Below are 23,778 nucleotides of genomic sequence, written 5' to 3' on the forward strand. Positions count from 1 at the left end.
GATGTGTTCTCCATGGCGATTGTAGCAGGATTGATGTGTTCTCCTGTGAGGCCTGGATTGATGTGTTCTCCATGGCGATTGTAGCAGGATTGATGTGTTCTCCTGTGAGGACGGGATTGATTAAGTTCTCCTGTCGAGACATCCTACCCATACAGTCTGGGACTCATGGGAAGTACCTCTCATCTGATCAATGAGCAGGGAAATGAAGTTAGAGACCATAGTAGTATCGATGGACGCATCGTTGTATCTACCGTACTCCCTACGCTAGGATGACCTCCATTGATCTGGGATCAATGATACTAGTCTGGGACCAGTGGTAGGAGTGGTACATTCTATGACACTAACTTTGGGTCGGTTGTTACTGGTCTGGGACTAGTGGTACGCACTCTGAGACTGACTTTGAGTCAATGGAGGATGTTATTGGTCTGGGACCAATGGTAGGAGTTGTACTCACTATGACGCTTACTTCGGGTTGGTTGAGACTAGTCTGGGACCAGTGGTACATACTCTGAAACTGACTTTGAGTCAGTATGATACATCCTCGATCATTTCTTCTTCTTCATAATTCAGACAAAAGCAGAGCAGAGCATAACAAAGCAGAGCCGTACAAGGCAGAACAAGACAAAGCAGATCAAGCAGAATAGAGCAGAGCAGGGCAAGGGTCAGGCTATACAAGGCAATGCATTTGATGGATGAATAGTAGCGACTGACAGACAGATTGCAGATGAAGTTCTCCCTAGTTGAGAGGGAGTGTTAAAATTGGAAACTAGGGCCAAACTTCATGTGGGTCATCTTATTCATGGCTGATAATATGTTCATTAGATTCCTCTCATCGAGAGGTGTAGGATTGATCTAAAGATCATCCGATTCCGATAAGTATTCATGGAGATATGAATTTATTTTGATTATGGAATTATTATCAAGCCGACCTACAACTCATGTAGGCTCAGAAGCCCAACAGTCGCATCTATTCAAACATCAACAGTTGTGTATAAATACAGGAGGACTTTTCCTCATTTTCACTCACTCATCTCATCACATCTCTCTCTCTCTACTGCGCAGAAAAGAGTCTCTTCTCTACTGCACAGAAAAGGGTCTCTCCCTCACACATGTGAAGCCAGAAGCTGCTGAAACTGAAGCTGCAACTGCAGAAGTAAAGTTTGACCTGCGTGGACCAGAAGATCTCCTCATCTGAACTGCGTTGTAGGTTCATCTGAACTGCGTTGTAGGTTCATTTGAACCTCCTCTGAAAGCCGCAAAATAAAGTGGTGGAATCAAGTCAATCCGACGAACGGTTTGCAAGATATCGACTGCCCTAGTTTGAAGGAAGCTGCTGAAACTGAAGCTGCAACTGCAGAAGTAAAGTTTGACCTGCGTGGACCAGAAGATATCCTCATCTGAACTGCATTGTAGGTTCATCTGAACCTCCTCTGAAAGCCGCAACTTTTGGTGGTGGAATCAAGTCAATCCGACGGACAGTTTGCAAGATATCGATTGCCCTAGTTTGAAGGAAGCTGCTGAAACTGAAGCTGCAACTGCAGAAGTGAAGTTTGACCTACATGGACCAGAAGATCTCCTCATCTGAACTGCGCTGTAGGTTCATCTGAACCTCCTCTGAAAGCCGCAACTTTTGGTGGTGGAATCAAGCCGATCCGACGGTCGGTTTGTGAGATATCGTCTGCCCTAGTTTGATGATGAAGCCACTAATGCTGATGTTGCTGATCTAGGGTTTGCTACTGCTGATATAAATCAGATTTATTGTACTATTTCTCTCTGCTGAATTATTGAAGATAAAAGAAGATTTGATCAAAGGGTTTCCCCACACATTGTGGGGTTTGTCCCTGGCTAGCCACCACATCTTGTGTCTCTTGTCTTGGCTTGTTTTTTGTCGATCGTTTAATGTTCTATTTGCACTTTACTTTATGTACATGTGATTGCTAATCTGTGGAATATAATAAGAAAAATAAGTAAACTGTTATAAGCATAGAACATACCATAACTTAACACTCATACTAGCGTTGATGTTCTTGGTGAACTCCCGTCCGGATATACGTTTTGCAGTTAGCGTGTTGAGCTCATATATGGTTGAGCATCACTGAATTGATGCCAAGGATATTTTGAGATATCTTCGGGGCACAATCTCTCATGGATCGAAATACACTGCCGGAAATGTGAAGCTGCATGATTATTCTGATGTTAACTGGGCAGGCAGTGTCGAGGGGTTCTATTTGATATCCTGGATGAGCAGGAAGTAGAAGATGGTTGTTTTGAGCACCGCTGAGGCCAAATACATAGTTGCGAGTATGGCCTCGTGTGAAGCTGTCTGGTTGTGGAAGCTCTTCAGTGAACTGTTTGGACATGTGCTGGATACCATCGTGATCTTCTATGACAACTAGAGGGGGATTCGATTGTTGAGGAATCTCGTGTTCTATGATCGCTCCAAGCATATAGACATCAGGTACCACTTTATCTGGGATATGGTACATCGAGGAGCAAGAAGGCTCCATCGCATTGGGACTAATGTGCAGGTCGCCGATATTCTGTTGAAGCCCCTGGGAAAGGTCAAATTCTTGACTTTCCGAGAACGACTAAGAGTCGTGGAGAGACTCTCTCCTAAGGGTCCTGTATGATATGGACATTGAGCTCTGGGAGCTCCAGGGGGCTTGGGGGTACATCGTGGAGCGATGAGCTACCATAGGGTGAGTGGTTCAACCTTCCCCTAGTAGTCTATTATGTAGGTAGGATGAATGGTTCATCGTTCTCCTGCTGAGACACAGTCATAGGGTGAGTGGTTCAGCCTTCCCCTGGGATACCCCTGGCAACATGTAGGCAGGATGAGTAGTTCATCCTTCTCCTGCTGAGACATCCTACCCATGCAGTCTGGGACTCATGGGAAGTACCTCTCATCTGGCCAATGAGTAGGGAAATGAGGATAGGGACCATAGTAGTACCAATGGACGCATCGTGTTACTACCGTACTCCCTATGCTAGGATGATATTGATCTGGGATCAATTGGAACTGACTTTGGGTCAGTAAGAGTGATATAACTCACTCTCTTTTGGAACTGATTTCGGATCAGTAAGAGTGGTATGATACACTCTCCTTATTTGGAACTGATTTCGGATCAGTGAGAGTGGTATGACACACTCTCTTTATTGGAACTGACTTCAGGTCAGTAAGAGTGGTATGAGACACTCTCATTTATATGGGACTGACTTCGGGTCAGTAGAGGATAGTATGATACATTCTCGATCACTTCTTCTTCTTCATAGTTCAGCAGAGCAGAGCATAGCAGAACAGTGCAAGGCCTTGATGGCAGAGATAGTATAGTTTAGCAAATGGAGTTCTCCCTAGTTGAGAGGGAATGCTAAAATTGGCAACTAGGGCCAAACTCCATGCGGATCTACTTATTCATGGCCGCTGATATTTTTCTTGGATTCCTCTCGTCAAGAGGTGTAGGATTGATCTAAAGATCATTCGAGTCCGACATGTATTCATGGAGATACGAATGTATTTGTGTTATGGGACAATTCATCAAGGTCGGCCAACAACCAAACTGCCCCTACTTGTGCTCAACATTTTAGTATAAAAATAGGTGGCTTGCTAGTCATTTGGACACACACTCTTCTTGTGATCTCTTCCTCTCCACTTGTCTTTGGGTTTTGGTGGGAGGAGTCACTAAAAAAATACGTTGCCCTAGAGAGTTTGCCCTAACTCTAGACACTAAGAAAGTCTATACCAGTGTTGAAAATATCGGTATCAACAAAATATTGGTGAGGGTCCAGAAAACATCTTATCGGCGAAAATATCGGCAAGCATAAAAAATGCATAATATATTCATTTTTTTCAGATTTTTAAACATATAAAGCAATAACAACATGAAATAAACACATTGGCACATAAATATGAAGAAAGCACTGATATATATGATGTCAAATAGAAATGATACATCAAAGGAGATACCAAATCCGTTGATCCTTGATAACTATCCATTCAAGACTCAAATGTGGAGAACCAATACAAAATTACATCACATATATAAAAGTATCTCATCATCATGAGTTATATGTAGCAAAACAAATAAAACGAGCAGCTATCTATCTGAAATCACTGCCCTCTCCCCCTTTTACGGGAAAACATGATGCGCTGTTTGCCAGGCCTAGCCTTGCCTCTGCACCTAATGTCAAATAATGAGTGCTAGGTATGGAGTTGTGCCCTCCTATATCTATAGCAGATGATGTTGATGTTGATGCTCCCACAGTGCCCTCCTCCTCCTCCTCCTCCTCCTCCGAGTGATGCTCCTCCTCTTGTTGCCCCTATTCTAATGGATCATCTGGCTCTAACCATGAAGGTGACTCCTCAAAGATGGGCTCCTCAAACTCCACCCTCCACTAAGACAATACATCAATATTGTCTAAGGAAATGGCATCTAGATCCATTGGTGCTTATATTTGCCTCACTCGAAGTCGGATGTTGTAATGCACATACACTAAATCATTGAGGCGTGCAAACTTCAACCTGTAAGAATGTCAAAAAAACTAATGAGTCTTGACTCTTGACTCTTGACACTTGAAGGGCATAAATTAAAAATTAAAAATTACAATAAGTGTAATTGTTCAACTGAAGGCTGGAGCTCAAAGTTATACCTGTTGCGCTTTTTGCGTGTGTTTTCTCAAATACACTCCAATTGCGCTCACACCCTGAAGAGCTACATGTTTGACTCAAGATTCTTATGGCCAATTTCTGCAATTGCACCATATCTTCGCCACCAAATATCTACAACAAAATAAAGAAATAAAAAATTCAAAAACATAAAACATAATTAAACTTTCAAATAAAAGTTACATAATTGAATTTAAAAAAAATAGAATTACAAGTAAGGAAATTCTAATTTCTAATGAGTGATGACTTGTCACTTACGTGGCATGAAGAGGGTCCTTTCCCTAATAGCATCATCAAAGCCAAATAGGCCAGCACAATCCCGATAAAACTGTATCTTGCGATTGATTTTGCTACGAAGCTCAGGATCAGGTATCATCCTATGAATACAGAAATGGAGCCCTTCCATCACCTCGCCATCAAAATCAAAGCCGCATTTGTATGAAAATGCGGAGTTGAGGAAGAGTGTTGCTCCATGAATGGGTCGATGAAGCATCCCTGTCCATCGACTATCAATCACATCCCATAACATCATATGCCTATCAAGGCCAGCAGAACCCTTGTCTGCATAATAAGAATGAATGGCCTCCTTGGCCCTATCCATGGCCTCATACAAATAAGCCATTGCAGGCTTCTCCCCATCTACCAATCTGAGAACCTTTACTATAGGTTCACTAACTGAGCATGCTTCTTCTACTCCACACCAAAACGTCTCAGAGTACACCATTTTTGCAATGGCTTTCCCGTCCTGTCTCCTACTGTATCTACAATTACGCCAGTCATCAGACATAAACATTTGCTTCAACTCGAACTGACATCGAAGCAAAGACTGAAGAGTAATAAAGTTTGTGGCAAAACGTGTGATCGCAGGATGCCGCAACTCCTTGTTTCTAGTGAACTTTCTCATGAGGCTAAAAACAAAAGCATGGTTATAAATAAACTTGGGGACGCTCCTAGCCATATCAACTACCTCCTTGATGAAGGAGAGTTTCCCCATATCCTCAAGCAGCAAATCGAGACAATGTGTTGCACACGGGGTCCAGAACAATGTGCGATGCTTCTCCATAAGCATCTTGCTGGCAAACACATAATTAGCTGCATTATCTGTTATGAGTTGCACCACATTCTGCACACCAATCTTCCGAATGAACCCATCTAACAACTCACATATCGTTGCTGCATCTTTGATATGTTCTGATGCATCCACTGATTTAATAAACATGGTACCTTTAGGATAATGTACCAAGAAATTTAGAAGGGTCCTACCCTTCCTATCTGTTCAACCATCAGACATCACTGTGCATCCAGTAACTTCCCATGTTTTTTTCAACTCCTGCTTTTCTGCTTGAAGAATTGGGCCCCGCAACTCCTCATATGTAGCATTTTTGTACCCTGGGCCCACAACAGCAATAGCATCACACATTGGCTGCCAAAATGGATTGGTTTTGGTGATGCTAAGAGGTAAGTCGCTCCAGAAAAGACACCTCCCCATGACTCTATCTGTTTCTTACTTCTTTTTTTTAACAAGTGATTTTATGCCAGGTTGTGATCCATGTCCTGTTCGTGGAACAAAAAATGATGACCTCGCACTAGCAGTAGCATGTGATGTTGTGGAGCCCCTCCCACTACCCTCAGCATCAAAATCAGGAGAAGATATCCTGAAAGATCTACCTGCACGTTCAGCCTTGTTTTTTCTGTCTTTTTCATCAATTGTCTCAAGAGCTTTTTGTATAAGCTCTGGACTAGAAACTGTACAAATCCCAACATCATGTCCAGTGAGTCTAGCCAGATGGTATTTCAATTGTGTAACCCCTCCTGTCATCCTGGTCCCACACAATTTGCATGTAAGATATGCCCGATTTGTCCCACCATCAGGCTCCCCATACTCCCAAAATGGGTCCAAGGCTTTTGGCATATTTGAATTTTGTAGTGAGCTAACTCAAACCTAGGGCACCAAAAAAAAATTTGGAATTAATAAGTAATAACCACCTCATTTTACAAAATAATTTTTTTGCTACATTATTTGCAATGTAAATTCAATGAAAAACCATAAATGACAATAAGAGGGTGCATTTGAAAGTTAAAAAAAAATGGAGTTTGCTGTCCAAATATGGAGAAAACCCTTGCATTTGCTCATGGGCATGAAAATCATAGCAAATGGAAAAAAAAACAAGCAAAATGTTTGTAGGCAAATAGGCAAGCAAGAATAATCCTAAAACTATCAAAAAATTCATTAACATAGGGGTTTATTTGAACATACCTGTTAATGGAAGAAATGAAATTGTCTCACTGTTCTTCAATCTTAGATCAACAAAATCTTCATTGTTGGTGGCGATAATGGCTATTCAACACTCAAATCCTCCTTGGCAGCGAGCACATAGCTCTCCCCTTCCTTCTCCAGCAATCAGAAATGAAAATGAATGAAAAAAAACAAAATTGACCTTCTCTAGCCGCGGCAGCAATTTTTTGTTGTGCCCAAGCGATATTTTCAATCGTAGTGTGATATTTTCTCAAGATATTGCCGATATTTCAGAAATATCGCAATATTTTCGAGACAAAATATCGCGATATTTACTTGGCGATATTGTCAACATTGGTCTATACGTTGCCCTAAGAGGAGTTACCCTAGCCCTACTTACAATGAAACGGAGAAGGCATCTACGTTGTCTTATATGCAGTCAAGATGAGAGTCTCCTAGCAACAAGGAGGGAGTTTCTAATACGTCAGCCCTAATACATTGTCCTAGGCCACATTCATTAAGGGTTTGAATGCAGCAAGGGGAGGCCTTTTAGCAAGCCCCAACTGCAGTGCTAACAAGCGTTTTATGTCGTTGTTCTAAAGCCCTTATCACAGGTCCAGCAATGATACTAATCCGCTGTCCTAAGAAGACTAGCCACAGGTCTAAAAGGGAGTGTTAGACTCAGTTTAGTAGCCCTATGCACAGCTGCAAGGAGGCCTAGAAGAGGTCCTAATCTCAGTCTTATTGAAGCCCTAATTCATTGTGCAAAGAAACCTAGCAGCAGTTGTTAAAAGCTGTTGTTCTAAGGCATGAATTAGGTATGTGTGAGAGCAGTTGTCATGACATTAGAGGACTAAAGGAGAAGCTGTTCGTTTGACCTATTGAAGGAGTTTGAGTCTGCTACTGTGGCCTAGCTGCTCTACTAGGCTGCAAGCCATAGCAAGCAGCTAAGGCTGGTAATTGGATACAATATTGTAGTGCAGCATGGTGCAATAGTGCAGCATAATGATGATGAGGAGTAGCATGTTGGGTACAACATGATGAGGTACAACTCAGTGATGGTGCAGCATGGTGCAACATAGTGATGATGGACATGGTGTGATGGTGCAGCACGGTGATGATGGACATGCTATGATGGTGCAGTATAGTGATAATGAATGGTGCAGCGTGGTGCAGCATGGTGTAATGAAGTGCAGCATGGTGATGGAATCACCTGTGTTCAGATCAGCTACCTCATGTGTTATCTTCTTAGTGAAGATTTCTGCTCTTATTTTGTCGAGTCAAAATGTTGACTTATGATGTATATGTACTATCTCTCTCTCTGCTGAACTATTGAAGAACATTAGAAGAATTGATCAAGGGTTTCCCCACATTGGGGTTTGTCCCTGACTGGTGCCACATTTTGTGTCCTCTTGTCTTAGCTTGTTTTCTATGATTTATGTTTATGTTCTATCTGCATTTTACTATCATGCTAAATGTGATTGCTAATCTGGAATTGATATTGAGCTAATATGGAAAATTAGAGTAAATTTGCTCTTAGCATAGAACATACCTAAAATTAACAATTTCATTTCCCACATCATTTTCTTCAAGCATTGTTCCCTATTATAGTTCACAAAAGTGAACTATTTGTCCTGCTCCCAAGGATTGTTTTATGCACTAATCTTCCCTCAACTTCATCTGCACAATAGTTTACTTGACCTTCTTCAACCTTAATCCATATTTCAAGTCTTCTGTAATTCTCTCTTCTTTAAGCTCAACAATCTCTTTGTTAAATTCCTTTCACTCAAAATCTTTGTTCTGTAAATTGCTCTGGCATCTTCTTTCATCTAGTTGTGGATTTTATCTAGACTCTTTGTCTAACCATCTTTAGTCATCTTTCTCTCTTTCTCTATCAGCTTCTCCATGCTCAATTGTGAACTGCAAACAAGCCTCCGCAGTAACAAGCCTTTTTCACCTTGCTACAAAATACCTCACCAAGCTTATCCTCTAAACTTGGTATTTTGTTACTTTGGTTCCTTTCTCTAAAACCCTTTGAGCTTTCTCTGCTCCTCTAGGCTTTTGCACTCTACTCACTTCCCCTGAGAGCTTCCACTACTCATTTATCAACAACTTCTACCCAACCTTAGTTGGAAGTTGTTATAGTTCTTCTAAGGTAAGAGTCTCTGCCACATTTATCCCTTCTTTCTCTGCAAGTGCTTGCATAAACACATACCTTATCCAACTGTTAAAAGTCAGATTCAATTTCAAGATCCTACCAGACCTACTCATTGAAGGCCTTTTGTGTTCTTCATAGCTCTTGTCCAACAAATCCCTTTAGTTGGAATATCCTTCTTTAGATTTCTTTGTTGCAACTTCAATATGCATGTCTCTAGTTTTTTTTACAGAGATAACTCCTACTCATCATCCGTTAATGTAAGAACCGAAAAACTGAAATGCAGATACAGTAAGAATTTTAAAGCAGGTACCTACCTGAACTGCTATCTGATCCGGTGAAGTTGATGATGATGCTGTTGCTTTGCTCCAATTATCCGGGAGACCAATTCCACCCAGCCAGACTGAGCAGAAACTGGCTGCTCAATCCAGTAAGCTTCTCACAGAAGCTCACTGTCCCCCGTGCCCAGAACCTCAGACAGATTAAAGCTCTTCCAATGGTGGACCTCTCTCACTGCTGAATTTCTCCTCCTGGTTTCTAACTTCGTCGTTCCAGCCCCCTTGATCGGCTCAGATCAGTGGTTTTATAATTGCAGGCCTAGCGGGGGGCGCCCTCCCGCCTACGGCCACCGCTCTTCCTCCTCCCGACACGCCTCCTCATGCATTTCACTCTCAGATATTTATCCATCTGATCTATGTACTTTGTTTATATTCCAGGTTTGGTTGATGCGTTACCTTTTACATAAGCTTTTAAATTTTATTTTTATTATAAACTTTAATTTTATGAAGTTTAATTTTATATATTTCTAAAGTTTAAATTTATATTTATTATAAAGTTTAATTCATATTTATTTTTAAAGTTTCACTCATATTTATTATTTTTTTTTTAATATGAAGTTTATCATATCAGTTTTAACATAAAGTTTAAAACTTTATATTAGTTAATTAGTTTAGATGGGTCATTACATACACTCCCCCTTCAGAAAACTTCGTCCTGAAGTTAGAGTTTTACCTTATCTGATTACTTATGATAGTAATTAGTACCCCGTTCTTAGGGCTTTCTTTTTTTTTTTTTTTTTTTTTAGTTAAATCAAGAGACTATAGAATTAGAGTTTTAGGTTTATGATTTTAATGGACATGTCTTGCCCTATCCAGGTTCCCAAGCTATTTTAAAATCATCCTATCCTTCCTAATCTCTTCCGCTCCCATCCTATCCGTCCTCTACTGGAGTATGCCATGGTGTTAGTTTTACTGACCTAACCATTCATAAACTCTAAGGTGACAGCGTCGGTTATACCAACCTAATTCCCAGTAGGCATCTGGCAGTCATCATCACACGTCTAGGGGAGCGTGGTTCAGACAGTCCTCCCATGACTCCAGTGTTCGGAGGATAAACGGTGGGCAACACCTCCACCCCTCCCAATAGAACTTAGGGCTAACACCCTATCATAGAATCACTTGGAGCTTTAATTGTTCTGAGGTTCTGTCATCACGTGGTCATCCCGGTAACTGTCTATTACCTGCAATCATACACTTATCCATGCATCCGTAAAATGTGCATCAGCATATTCAAAATAACTCACATATTATTCCCTTATGAATTCATCTATGATACTGCAGTACAACATATTTTGCCATATTCCATGCATGTCTTTTGACTTTCATCTAGAATGTATTCACTTCTTGATTTCTATCACATTGATCATATTGACATGTATAAATAAATCAGATCTATAATATCTTAATTTCTATCGGAAGTAAAATCATTCAACTGTCTTAACTTTACTTCGATAACTAAAATTTAGTGAAATGAACCACATATATTGTTTTGGTATCCAAGTACCAGCAGGACTTAAACATATATTATGCCACAAAATTTCACGTTTATCTATAATCATTCAAAATGTTTCTAAGTCTCTGATTGCAGTGAAGAAAATATATACTAAACATAGTTAAAGCTCTTTCAAAATTGACATAGATTAGGGTATCTTTGACATATGTCCTTTGTGTTTTCCCAAGTCGCTGATCCATAACATAAATTCGCAACTTGTCTTCAAGTACTTGATTTACTCTTTTAGTTTGCCCATCAGTCTCAGGATGGTAAGCAGTGCTTTAATTTAACTAAGTACCTAAGGTTTTCTGCATGCAAGTCCAGAATCTAGAAGTGAATCGCGAATCTCTATCAGATATAATCTTCTTAGGTACTCCATGAAATCTAATAACTTCATTTATGAATACTCGAGCTACGTCAGCAACATCGTCATCCTTGTTAAGAGATAGGTATCGAAGAGTGAGATTTTCTCTCAGTTTTCAAGGAATGAATTGTACTTAGCTAATCTTAAAATACTAGCTTTTATGTGTTAAAATTTTACTGGTTTGCTCATCTTTGCATCGATTTAAAATGGAATTATAATATTATTCAATCTGCTATAAATCTCTGAGTTATAAATCTGTTTATGCTCATACAAATTCTCTTGAGTAGTATCATAGTTGAGAGAAAATTTCACTACCCCTGCTATCTTGCAATACTGGACCTATGAAAACTATTGCCAAGGGACAGATTTGCTACTGAACCATTGGCATTACTACTTGAATACCATCCCAAGCTGGGGTAATGATATGACAAAGAAGTCATATGCATAGGAGCAACTCTCCAAACCTCCAAAATTTTAAGTCCATAATCCTCTGGGAGAACAATGAAAAAGCCATGTGCTAACCATATACTACCTTGTTGTCTAGACCCGGACCAAGGTGAGACAAATTTCAGCCCAAGATTTCTACAAGAAAGACACTTTTCTTATAACCGCATATACCTTACTAGATACTCATCACTAGCCTCCTTGCTAACAAGGGAAGATCTACATATTAGAGCCCCCTCGCTAACCTCCTTCTTAGTTCCAGCAGGATACACTATTGGCAACACTACAATAGCAAGGATCCGGATGCTTATCTCCCACCACCATCCACTCATGGGTGCAGGTAAATAGCTGTCCTATGCAATAACAATTTTTGAAAAAGGCAATAGCACAGAGCTGGACCCAAGCAAGTAGAGCAGAAACTGGAACATTTGACATCCTAAAACAACCCCTTGGATCATGCAGCGCAAGATATATGAGGAACCCCCTTCACTTCCACGAAATTTTGAATCAACATTGAAAGCAACGAATGCCACGAATGCACATTCAAGCTTTACTTTAGGATCAGCAAAAGTTACGGTTGTGCAAAGAGAGAGTTTGTTTAACAGTAGTTTTGAAGTTTGGAAGTTACTATTTTAAAATGTATTAACTTCCCTTGTTTTCCTATAGTCTTCTCATGGTACATATTTATGCTTAGAATCTTGAGTTTAGCTTTTGTATGTTTTGAACAATGCCTTACCATATCTCTTTGCTCTTAGCAGTCTAAAAGAAGCACCAGTCATGCCATGATATAGAAGATCAGGAAACTGCTTTTATACACCGAATCTTCAGTTTTAAGTCAAGCAATACTGGCCAGTTTAGAAGCCCTATTAAACACTTTTTCAGAGGTCTCCATGTTCTTTGTAGAGACGTTGCAATGCAAGACATAAATTTCCAAGACATGTAACAAAAACCAATAATTTCTAATAATAACAGGAGATCAAGTAATTGACATAATATGCAAATACTTCACAAAATAGAAGATTTTCGTTAGTGTTCACTTTGCAACTTCTAGACCCATAATTAGATGGAAAGATAGAACAATATGGAATCGTATCAAGTAATTGACTCACTACGTGAGCACTTCACAATTTTTGTTTGGTATTCATTTTGCAACTTGTTGAACCTATAGTAAGAGCTACTTGATAAAATGAAATATCTCACTTAATCTGTATCTCTAGAAAAGATAGAATTTATGAGAACCAATATATTCGATGGGTTCTATAACAGTTTGCAGGTGGACATCCTTAATTTTAAGTAGTTCACATAAACGATAAACTGTTTTTATATCGCACTCCAAATAACAGAATCTACAGATTCTGTAGGTCTTGACAACTGAACAATATATGTGATAATGCTTCTTTCGTTAATAAGAATTTGACATGTTTAAAATTTCTTCCCAGTCAATTCCTTAGCAGTTGAGTGTGGGACTACGAGAGGGAAAGTTAGGGTTCTACAGTTGTACAGAAATCTAGGTATGTAGATAGATAAAGAGCACCACATAATTAATAAGGTGCACATTGACCCGGAAATATATAGTGGTCCAAATACTAGGAAATACTAATAAGCTTTGGCATCATCTAGAAGCTCAGCTATGGTAAAAACTTTGCTAGCTGAGGCACAACATATATACAATACGTTTCTGTTATCAAAGAACATTTTAAAACCTCATTCATATCCACGTCAATTGAGAGCAAATTTTTCAGCTGCTCCGAGATTGTCAACGCCAATGTTGCCAATATCGCAAGAATATAGTCAATATCATGATATCTCACCTGGTACCATAGCAGTATGATCTTTAGCCGGAAAATTTACCATAGACATGTCATGATTAAAATCTAGAAGAGATACAGTTCAGCAGTATATCATAAATGTAGATTGGGGTTAAACGGAGGAAATAAATTAGGATAAAATGTGATTATGATTTGTTAGAACCAGTTTTGTTTAAGAATGACCCCGTCAAAGGATACAATTAGTACAATTTTGTTCTCTGAAGGATGCTTTGAAAAGTAGTTTTTATAAATTGCACATAACACTTTAATGGTTGATGCAAATTGACTGCAATTGGATTCATAGAAAATCTTGTGCTATCATAAGTTCAAATTTCACAATATTTGGCAGAAAACTTGCATAGATATTATCTGAGAAAGTTTAGTGTGTAGACTGGGCCCCAAAGAAGGTTAAGAAAACACAAGTCAACTTAAATCTGGCATAAAATTCGACTGGTATCCATATAAGGTGATTAAAAGATTTTTATAAGAGAGCATAAGCAAGAATAATCTATGAGAAATTTGGACCATTTCATTTGGTGGTTGAAGAAATATCTAGTTTTAAAGGTCTTGGAAAATACTAGCTTGCGGAGTTTAATCATTATTGTAGAACCTTCATAAATTTCAGCATGGAACTTAGTTTTGAAGAATTTATTGAAGCAGTATTGATGATAACAAGTATCGCTTAAACTTTTTACTAGTCACTTCTAAAGATTGCACAAACGTTGCAAAATTCATGATGATGGAGCAATTAATCCAAGAAAATGGTTGACCTCTTTCCAAATCTTTGCACTATCTTAAACTGATAATGCTGCCTTTTCTCGATTCCTAATTAAAGGAATTGATGCAATAGCAAGGTCTTGATGATTTCCTTATGGTTACAAAAGTGCCCATTACAATAAATTACTATTGTTTTTATATTTATAGAAACAGGCCAAAATGGCCTCTTAGTTGCTTGCTTCTTGCAGGCAACAGCAATGGAAGGTGTGAAGAGCAGCCTTCAGACCGACTATATTCTCAAGGCAATGAATTTGGAGGCAAACCAAGCTGTAATTCAAAGCTTAAATAAATATTATAGGTAGCAGATGCTGTGGACAAACTACCGGTTTCTGGGACAAACTCTACTAAGTCTAAGAAACAATCTAATGAAAGCAAGCAAACTGTTGATGTTTTATTGCACAATCGAGTGGCTGTGAGCAAGAAACAGAGAGTGCTAAAGCACCTTTGACAAAAACGAAAATGAGGATTGCGAAGAATCCATGATTGAGTCAACTGCACCAGACAAGGTGTTGGTAGTAAAGTGGTGTCCCTTTAACTGTTTACAGTCTGATGAGCAATCTGATCATGGGTTTATACAAAATCTAGAACATTATTTGATACACTGCGATTTATGATATGAAAATACATGGATACTTAAGTTAAAAACCATTAACTAATTTTAAGGAGTAGATTTTTTTTACAAAAATAGAAATCAAGTTCACAATTTTTTTTTTTTTTAATCCCAACACTACAAGGTACAGTCTGAAAACAGATTCACAACAAAAAAAAAAAAAAAAAAACATATTCAAATCAACCAGCTACTAGGAATAAACCATAACAAGGATGAGAAACAACTGGAAGCAATTAGGATGGATGCAGAATTAATGGATCCGAAATCGTAAAAGAGCCTAGATGTAATGTACCTCTCGTTTGTCGCTAATATTTTAGCTTCTAATATTTGTTATAGACACTCTTATAGTCTACTGACTACATATTGTGCTCTCTAGTCCCATTGACCTATTTCTTGGTCTACTGTGGGAATTAATCAAATTATCTAACCATATCCATACGAAATGACGGCAAATGAAGATACTTTAAACTTTTCTATGTGAAGGAACCTTCAATCACTAGAATGGTTATATGAAATAAAGCCCTAGGTTCTGATTATCTGACATATTGGTAAAGATAGATAGCATATATAGGAAGAACCCAACAACAGATGCCTAGGCAAATATAATCATTATGATTCTCAAAATGCTTCAACCTTACATCCAAAATGCAACACAATCACTATAATTCCAAAGCCTATACATCCTCGGTATAGAGTAGATATCAAATCGAAATAAGAATATAAAAATACTCAACATATTGGTTAAGGCACGCTCTTTGTGGAGGAGATGGCTTGAAGTTGAATCCTATGGAAAATTTTGACATATATTTGACTGAGGGTGGGTACTTTTTTTGTTTTAATGTGTTAATTTCATAAAATTACTCTGAAAGAGTTATGTAGATTCTCTTTCATAAACAGTCTGGAAAAAGGTGTCCGTCACATTTGTGCATATATAAAGATAGTTTTGATTTATCCTGTCGTCTCGTGTTAAGGTGTAAATGGAGCGATAAGAGACGAAACTCTACTATAATTGATGCAGGCTTGTTTGAAGACAGAGACATCCTTTCATTCCTTAAGACACGACAGAGGTTTATGATGGCCCTTCAGTTATATGGATAAATTTACAACTATAAGAAGACTTGGCTCCATCTCAACTTATTTGGTTCCAACAGAACTCGAGATTTTGGGCAGAACTGTACCCAACTGATTCTGAGTGAATGTATATGATTCAGAAATGCTCAAAGACATACATTGCCATAAGGCTTCTGTTCCTTACTCTGCGATGATTATGTCAGTACATGGCTAAAGAAACTTGATGTCACACATGCTAAGATGACAATCAGTACAATCATAATTGTGAGCAATCATGCTATATTGTTGTTATAATAATGCCGAGACATGTGAATACTGATTTCATACATGGCATAGTGATGTGATCAATATAAGAGAGCTGAATGTCAATGCTAAACCAAGGTCCTGCATTTGTGCAAGTGTGATATAGTCATAAGGATACTATAGTGCGAGTCATAGTCTTGTAAAGTGTGTGAGGTCCAATGTCTACACTTACAGTGCACTGATTTATGGACTTTGCAAGGAAGGCAGACTAGAAGAAGCTGAAATGTTCATTGGTGAAATACTCATCATTGATGGATGGCAACGTCAAATCAGGCATGGTGGATGATGCTTTTGATCTATTTAAGTAAGATGATAAATGAAGGATGCCGACCTAATTATCAAACTTATTGAGTGCTTATGAATGGTATAGTTCAAGAAAACAAGATACAGAAGGAACACTTGATTACTGATGAGGATGCAGTAGGTAGTTCAAATGTCCATGAACTCTTGGGGATTTAGGATTACTGTGGCAAAAGAACGATACGTGAGGAAATCTTTGGACATCTTTGGTTGCGCTGTATGTTGAACTTTGACTAGAGACTTGTGATGCATGGCACTTAACACATAGCATGATAGAAATATGATATGAATAATTGAATTGGAGATTGGGCACATGCATAATGTTTTAAACATCTGCTCAGATTTAGAATTTTAAGGGGATGCGGGTGTGTTACAAAAATGAATTCCACATTACAATAAAACTCTGTAATTAACATTATTTCGTGTAAAATTGAACCCCAAGAAACAGAGGATCTGTTGAATCTCAGGTATTTCGTCTAACTGATCGGAAGCATCAGATATTTAAAACTCAAAATTCACAATATATAACTCAATTCTTTCCAATGATTTGCCTCTGATTACTAAAAAGATAAAAATAAAAGTTGAAGAGTTTTCAAACGATTTTTAATGACAATATTTAAATAACAGGGCTATGACCGTCAATCGATTCTAAATTATTTGGCATATTATACGTCATAAATTGTAATGTTTGAGGAACAGGAGTTGGACATACAGTGTTACATACACGCGCCTCCTTTTCTTTAAATTTTGATTCTGCTTGTTAACGTTCTCTCCTCTATGCGCCCTAGCATAGTCTGATTGTTTTCTGCCCTCACTTGCGTGATTCCGAGGTCCATTTTCTCTTCTAATTGTTGCAATTGCCCAGAATTCGGTTTTGTTAGTTCTTGTGCCGCCATCTGCTTTAACAACATCTAAAATAAATAAAATGGTTTGAAAACCAGAACGGCGAATCAGATGGCACATTGAAGGACCTGAAGAAACTCTGTAACAGCAGCGGATTGAAAGGTAATTTTTAAAGAAATAACTCGGTCCTCGCTAGATCCCTGGTTGGGACTCCTCCCGAAGTTGCGCTGCGTCTAGATGTGCTTAGCCATGAATACAAAAACCAACAACATCGGTCGAGTCTGAGAATGGACCCAAAACGAGATTGGTAAGGCGCGGTTGTTGGAACGCACAGGTTATGCGTTTAAATCCGGATCCGACCCAAACTAGATCAATTTATGGGGCTTACTGCGAAATGTTAACTAAATACCACGAGGAGCTCGCAAAGCAAAGCCTTTCAAGAAGCGATGTCATTTTTTGAAGAAGATTGAAGCCCAGCTCAACCCCCTAAGCAAAGGAACAAAGTTACCCTATTGAGAGGAAAGGTAGAGTGAATTCGAAGAAAACCTAATATGCTGTAAACCATGCCAAGCGTAATTCAAGACGGCCAGATGTAAATTTGGAGATGTTCTAACAAAACCTCAAGGCCATGGACCACATGGGGCATTTCAACTCTCTAACGAAAAATGTGTAAATCGAAAATATGTAATAATACGCCAATTTGAAATTCGGTACGGATATTCAATGTACAGGGACAACACCACAGTTAAGAAATCAGAATTATCGATTTCATGTACCCATCTGCTCTTCATAAACCCATTAGCATCCATTTCAACTGCCCTTTTCTCATTACCACTGTAAAACGCCGTAGAGAACTCACGCGTCTAGGGTTTAGTGGTAACACACAGCGCTTGTAAACATGGGGTTTTAGATTCAAACCGCAGAAATGTAACCGAGAATTTCTTAAAAGTTTTTACGCAGCAGAATTTAACCACCAAATTTACACGAGCGTAGGGCCTGTGAGGTCCCAAAGGGTTTGAACGACAGCTCTGATACCATGTGTAAGAACCGAAAAACTGAAATGCAGATACAGTAGGAATTTTAAAGCAGGTACCTACCTGAACTGCTATCTGATCCGGTGAAATTGATGATGCTGCTACTGCTTTGCTCCAATTACCCGGGAGACCAATTCCACCCAGCCAGACTGAGCAGAGACTGGCTACTCAATCCAGTAAGCTTATCACAGAAGCTCACTGTCCCCCGTGCCCAGAACCTTAGACGGATTAAAGCTCTTCCAATGGCGGACCTCTCTCACTGCTGAATTTCTCCTCCTGGTTTCTAACTCCGTCGTTCCAGCCCCCTTGATCGGCTCAGATCAATGGTTTTATAATTGCAGGCCTGGCGGTGGCCGCCCTCCCGCCTACGGCCACTGCTCTTCCTCCTCCCGACACGCCTCCGCATGCATTTCACTCTCAGATATTTATCCATCTGATCTATGTACTTTGTTTATATTCCAAGTTTGGTTGATGCGTTACCTTTTACATAAGGTTTTAAATTTTATTTTTATTATAAACTTTAATTTTATGAAGTTTAATTTTATATATTTATAAAGTTTAAATTTATATTTATTATAAAGTTTAATTCATATTTATTTTTAAAGTTTAACTCATATTTATTATATTTTTTTTTAATATGAAGTTTATCATATCAATTTTAATATGAAGTTTAAAACTTTATATTAGTTAATTAGTTTAGATGGGTCGTTACAGTTAACATAAATAAAATAAATCCAGTACCTCAATACTTGTAGTCTTTGTGCCTTGCATAACTCTAGTCTTTGTGCCTTGCATAACTCCTTTAATGTTTGTAACAATTTGTTGGTGTCTTCTTTTAATCCCTCTAATAACTTTGCCAAAATCATAAACATTCCTACTATGATTTCGTGCCTTGAATTCTTCTTCAGGATTCTTTTGCTAATCCAACACTAGTTATGCCAATACCTTTGCTTCAGTGTTGTAATAACTTCAAATCCCTATAGTCATTCAAAAGAGCAAGTCTCTCCCGATCTGATACCAAAATCGATGTCAATGCATCCACTTATCCCCTTTAACGTGGTGGTCGAACAAATTCAATCCAATTCTTTGTGATCAAGCTTCAATGTCATCCCTTAAATGTTGAATCAGGAATATGGGTTGGGATTCAGACTTTTAAAACTGTTTTATTAGCACTTTCTTCTCTTCTCTGGTGCAACCTCTCACTCCATCAATTATCCACTCACACCCAAATTCAAACCTTTAACACTTGGGTACTAAACTATGTCAAGGCACATGGGCGAGGTTTGGAACCAAGTACTTAACCGAAAATTCGCTTAACACAGCCGCCTCAATCTGTTGCACCTTTCCACTTATATCCAAAAATGTTCAAACCTCAAATTTTAATGTTCCAGGCGCTTACCTTGTTTAATTTGCATGTGATCAAGGGTAGTGATCGAGAGCGCTAGTCCACACTGAATACCAGGTCATCAGACTATTTCTTTGTGTTGCAGTGTGCCCACAATCAAACCTGATCTGGTATGTTTACCTTGACTAACCTTCACAACAGATAACAACCTTTGTTTCTATATCTGGGAGATGACAGATCCCAATAATGAGATGTCACGCAGAGGTGCTATATCGATATCGGAACAGATTTACCAGACCCCCGCTATTGATTGGAACCCACTATAGGATATCAGAAGTCATTGTTGTTATCGGAGTCGGTATATTTTACTTCACTTGTCGGTAAGGTTTCTATTAGGCGCTTCAGTAATTAACGAACTTTGTCGGCCGATATGATATCGGATTAGAACGATATGGCTTAGTAGCAAGTGAACACACAAGCACAATGGTCGATAAGTCAATAAATGATAAATCTTCTGACAGATAATTCGACATTACCGCCAACCGATGGAACTTTGAAAAGAATCGAGTTTTTGTTAAATCGCTATGTTATAATGGTTTTCGGTTTCGATAAGGGTTGAATCACGAAACAATAGCAATTACACGCAACTCGGCTCTGGAACGTGGAGTTCTTCAACACTTAACCTATATCATTGATCTACTTTTCTTTCGACTATAGGAACAATATCGGATGCATCGGAAGAATTAAGTCTGGTATGGAACCTCGTTCAATTGTGAATTGTTCCATTATAGAACTATCATCCACCGACACTTTACAAATCTCAGTGTTTAACACTTGGTGCGCAAAAGAACCACAATGTCAATTCAATAACTTAAAACCTTGACTCTGGATTGGAACCTCATCTATGAACTTGGAAGAATTGAAACTCAATTTGGAACTTGGACCGGTTAAGACAGTCTCCATGCATTTCGTACAAGAGGAATCCGAGCTCACGTGCTAATCACAACAACAGATTGTGAATCATACCCATTTATTCCACAAACAAGAAAATTAACACAACTTTGAGGATTAATCTAGAATTTGAACAGAGGTGTATAACTACAGAATAAGCAATGTAATACGCAGTCCTCTCTTTGGTCTCTCGGACCTCTTTTCATACTCAAACCCTCATTTCTCTCTCTATTCCATTTACAAAGATCATCTTTGTACAAGAAGATGATTTAGTTGAGATCTCTCTCTATTCCATTTACAAAGATCATCTTTATACAACAAGATGATTTAGATGGATCAAATCACCTATTTATGAAAAATATCAAATCTAATTCTAAAATCTCTAGGTCCCTCAACAACTCAATTGAAATAGTGATTTACATATCCATGGAAAATGAATCTCTCATTTCTCTAAACCCTGTCACCTCCTAATTATGAAAACAAATCCTTATCTTCATAATTTAAACAAAATTAAATTAAAGAAATCCACTTCCTTTAATAAATGTGGTAAGATTTTTAAGTCTTATTTGACTTTCAAAAAATGTTCCTGCATCAATAGTCATGTTATATCATGAATAATAGGTTCCATGGATTGTTAACTGCCGTACCAAGGAATTATGAATTATGCTAACATCTAAGTAATAAAACAAATATTTATATGCAAGATTTTAGAGTTTCTTTGTTTTCATTATAAGTTCTATTTCTAATGACATATTGGTTTCCCTCAGGGCATTCGTGTGGAAGTGTTTGTCTTGCAACGAACTTCAGAACCAAGTCCCACACTTGTAAGTAGTATGTCATTTTTACATGATTGAGTAGATTCGATAAATGATTAAAATCGTCACTGTTTTTATTATTTATTGATTTATCCAGGTCTCTTCTTGCAAAATCAAGTTTGATGCGAAGAAAAACTTTAAGAAAAAGGGAAATAAACACCCTCGTTAAAATTTGGATGTCAATACTGTAATTTAGTTCGGTATTCCTAATAATAAATGTTTCAAGTTGTGTAACATGGTACACAACTTAACTATTTCGAGATACATTTTTCTTGTGTACAAGTTGGTTTTATAATATAGTATCTTTGGATCATTGTATCACTTTTTTGCATTAATTGTATTTAGCCTCGATAACATCTCAATTCTCAATTTTATCTCGATATCACGATTTTTTGGCCTAGTATATGTTTGCCCATTTTTATCAATATTTTGATGGTATCATAATTTTACCAATTTTTACGAATATTTTCCTATTTTTGGTTTTCCAAACCCTTGCTGATTTTCTTCCGATACCGATGTTCGCAACAATCGCAACATTGATATTTAGTGTGAATTTATTATGGCATTCTAAATTCATTTATTTTGTTGATAAATTGCCTTGGATTTTTAATATGTAGATCGTTAACCTTTTGAGAGTCGTGCGCTTTGGGTGGGTTGGATTCTTTCCAGCAGTATTTACTTCTTATGTGGGAAATTATCAGTGCTATAGAAATAACAATAAATATTGTCAATTTTGACCTAAAATGCTTATAGTTAATATAGTGTTAATATAGTTGTAAAATTATTAATATTGTAGAAATAATGATAAATATTAACCTCAAATAAGGTGTGAAATTGTTTAAATTTAGTTATAAAATTATTAATATTGTAGAAATAATGATAAATATGGTTAATTTTAACCTCAAATAAGGTGTGAAAATGTTTAAACACTTACTTTGAAGATGGAAATTAACTATATTAGTGATTTTTTCCAAATTCCTAGTGTTGATATAATTTTTTTATTTTTTTAAAGAAATGAATTATACTCGGTATTATTTCCAAATTAGCATTTTTTTAGTTAAAAAGTTTAAATGGTAAAAAAATAGTATATTTAAGAAAATAAAACAAAATAGAATTCACCAAAATTATATGAAAATATCATATTCTTTGTATTCTTAACTTAACAAATATAATTTTTGAAAATCATAAGTAATTCTTTAAAAAGAGGCAAAAAAACAAGATGAAGAAATATATATATATATATATATATATATATATATATAATTAATTTATACTTTTGAATATTTCAAAATTACTACATTTTCATTTTGTTTTTGTAATTACTACATTTTGCTTTTTGCTTAAATAATAAATTTGGTGTCACTGATGTTTGCCACTCAACAATAGGTACTTTTAAAACTCTTCAGAAGTATTATATTGAAGACATTTAACCCATTGGAGGTTAATAAGAGGCTTTTCTAGACAATGTAGTAACCACTGGTTTAAGTCAATTTTGAATTCCATAATTTTTTATATTTAGAAAATTATATTTTTAATTTAAGAAAAAAAATTACGGTGAGCATCTTCCACAATATATATATATATAACATGAAAAATGTGATTTTGAATGTTTCAATATTGTTAAAAATATTTCATTTGATTAATTGGAAGAACATTTAGATCATTATTTTAAACTACTAATTTTTTTTAATTGGAAAGAGTATTTGCATTATATAATTATATGCTTTGTTCGCAAAAAATATATATTAATTCTTCAAAAAATTTCAATTTTTTTCTCTTTTTGAATAGGAATACATCATTTTTTTAAGGAAAATATATTTGAGCAAGGAGGGGTTTTGCAGGTGAATATCTTACAAAATTTCCCCAACAAAACACATAACGTTACTAGGAATTTTTTATTAATTTGGCAACTCAGGCACAAATTCCCTTTGGACAACCTTCCTCATCGAGAGAAGACCTTTTTGCCTCTGGAGGAATTTAATTTGGTTAAGGAAAAATACATTTTTAATTTGAAAACCTACTTGTGCACAAAAGTTCAGATCGACTTCAAAGATAAATTGGGTCTCCTAAAACCCATATAAATTCACCTCAAGATACATCACTTTGGAGCATCCTCAACACATTCATTCTTCTCTTCTATGGTTCATACAACTTTGAAAATCACAGTTACTTTTCACACATGTGAGGAGAAGGTCATTTTCTCTTGGTCGAAGTTTGACTTCTATTTGG

General features: G+C 37.3%; 1 protein-coding gene across 4 annotated transcripts in view; it reads left to right on the top strand.

The window, feature by feature from the left end:
* The window catches only part of LOC149165308 (uncharacterized), a 427,682-nt gene extending 405,813 nt beyond the window's left edge, over positions 1 to 21,869 (top strand). For all 4 annotated transcript variants that reach the window (XM_089431106.1, XM_089431110.1, XM_089431109.1 and 1 more), the window contains 2 exons: positions 21,502 to 21,558; positions 21,647 to 21,869. In XM_089431106.1, the coding sequence (XP_089287232.1) occupies positions 21,502 to 21,558; positions 21,647 to 21,718 (129 nt within the window). In that variant the 3' untranslated portion in view covers positions 21,719 to 21,869. The remainder of the gene's footprint in view (positions 1 to 21,501; positions 21,559 to 21,646) is intronic.
* The last annotated feature ends 1,909 nt before the right edge of the window (positions 21,870 to 23,778 follow it).

Source organism: Pinus tabuliformis, chromosome 5_1 (genome assembly GCF_031772625.1).
Source record: "Pinus tabuliformis cultivar Carrire ecotype Pingquan chromosome 5_1, CPIR1, whole genome shotgun sequence".
NCBI classification, from domain to species: domain Eukaryota; kingdom Viridiplantae; phylum Streptophyta; class Pinopsida; order Pinales; family Pinaceae; genus Pinus; species Pinus tabuliformis.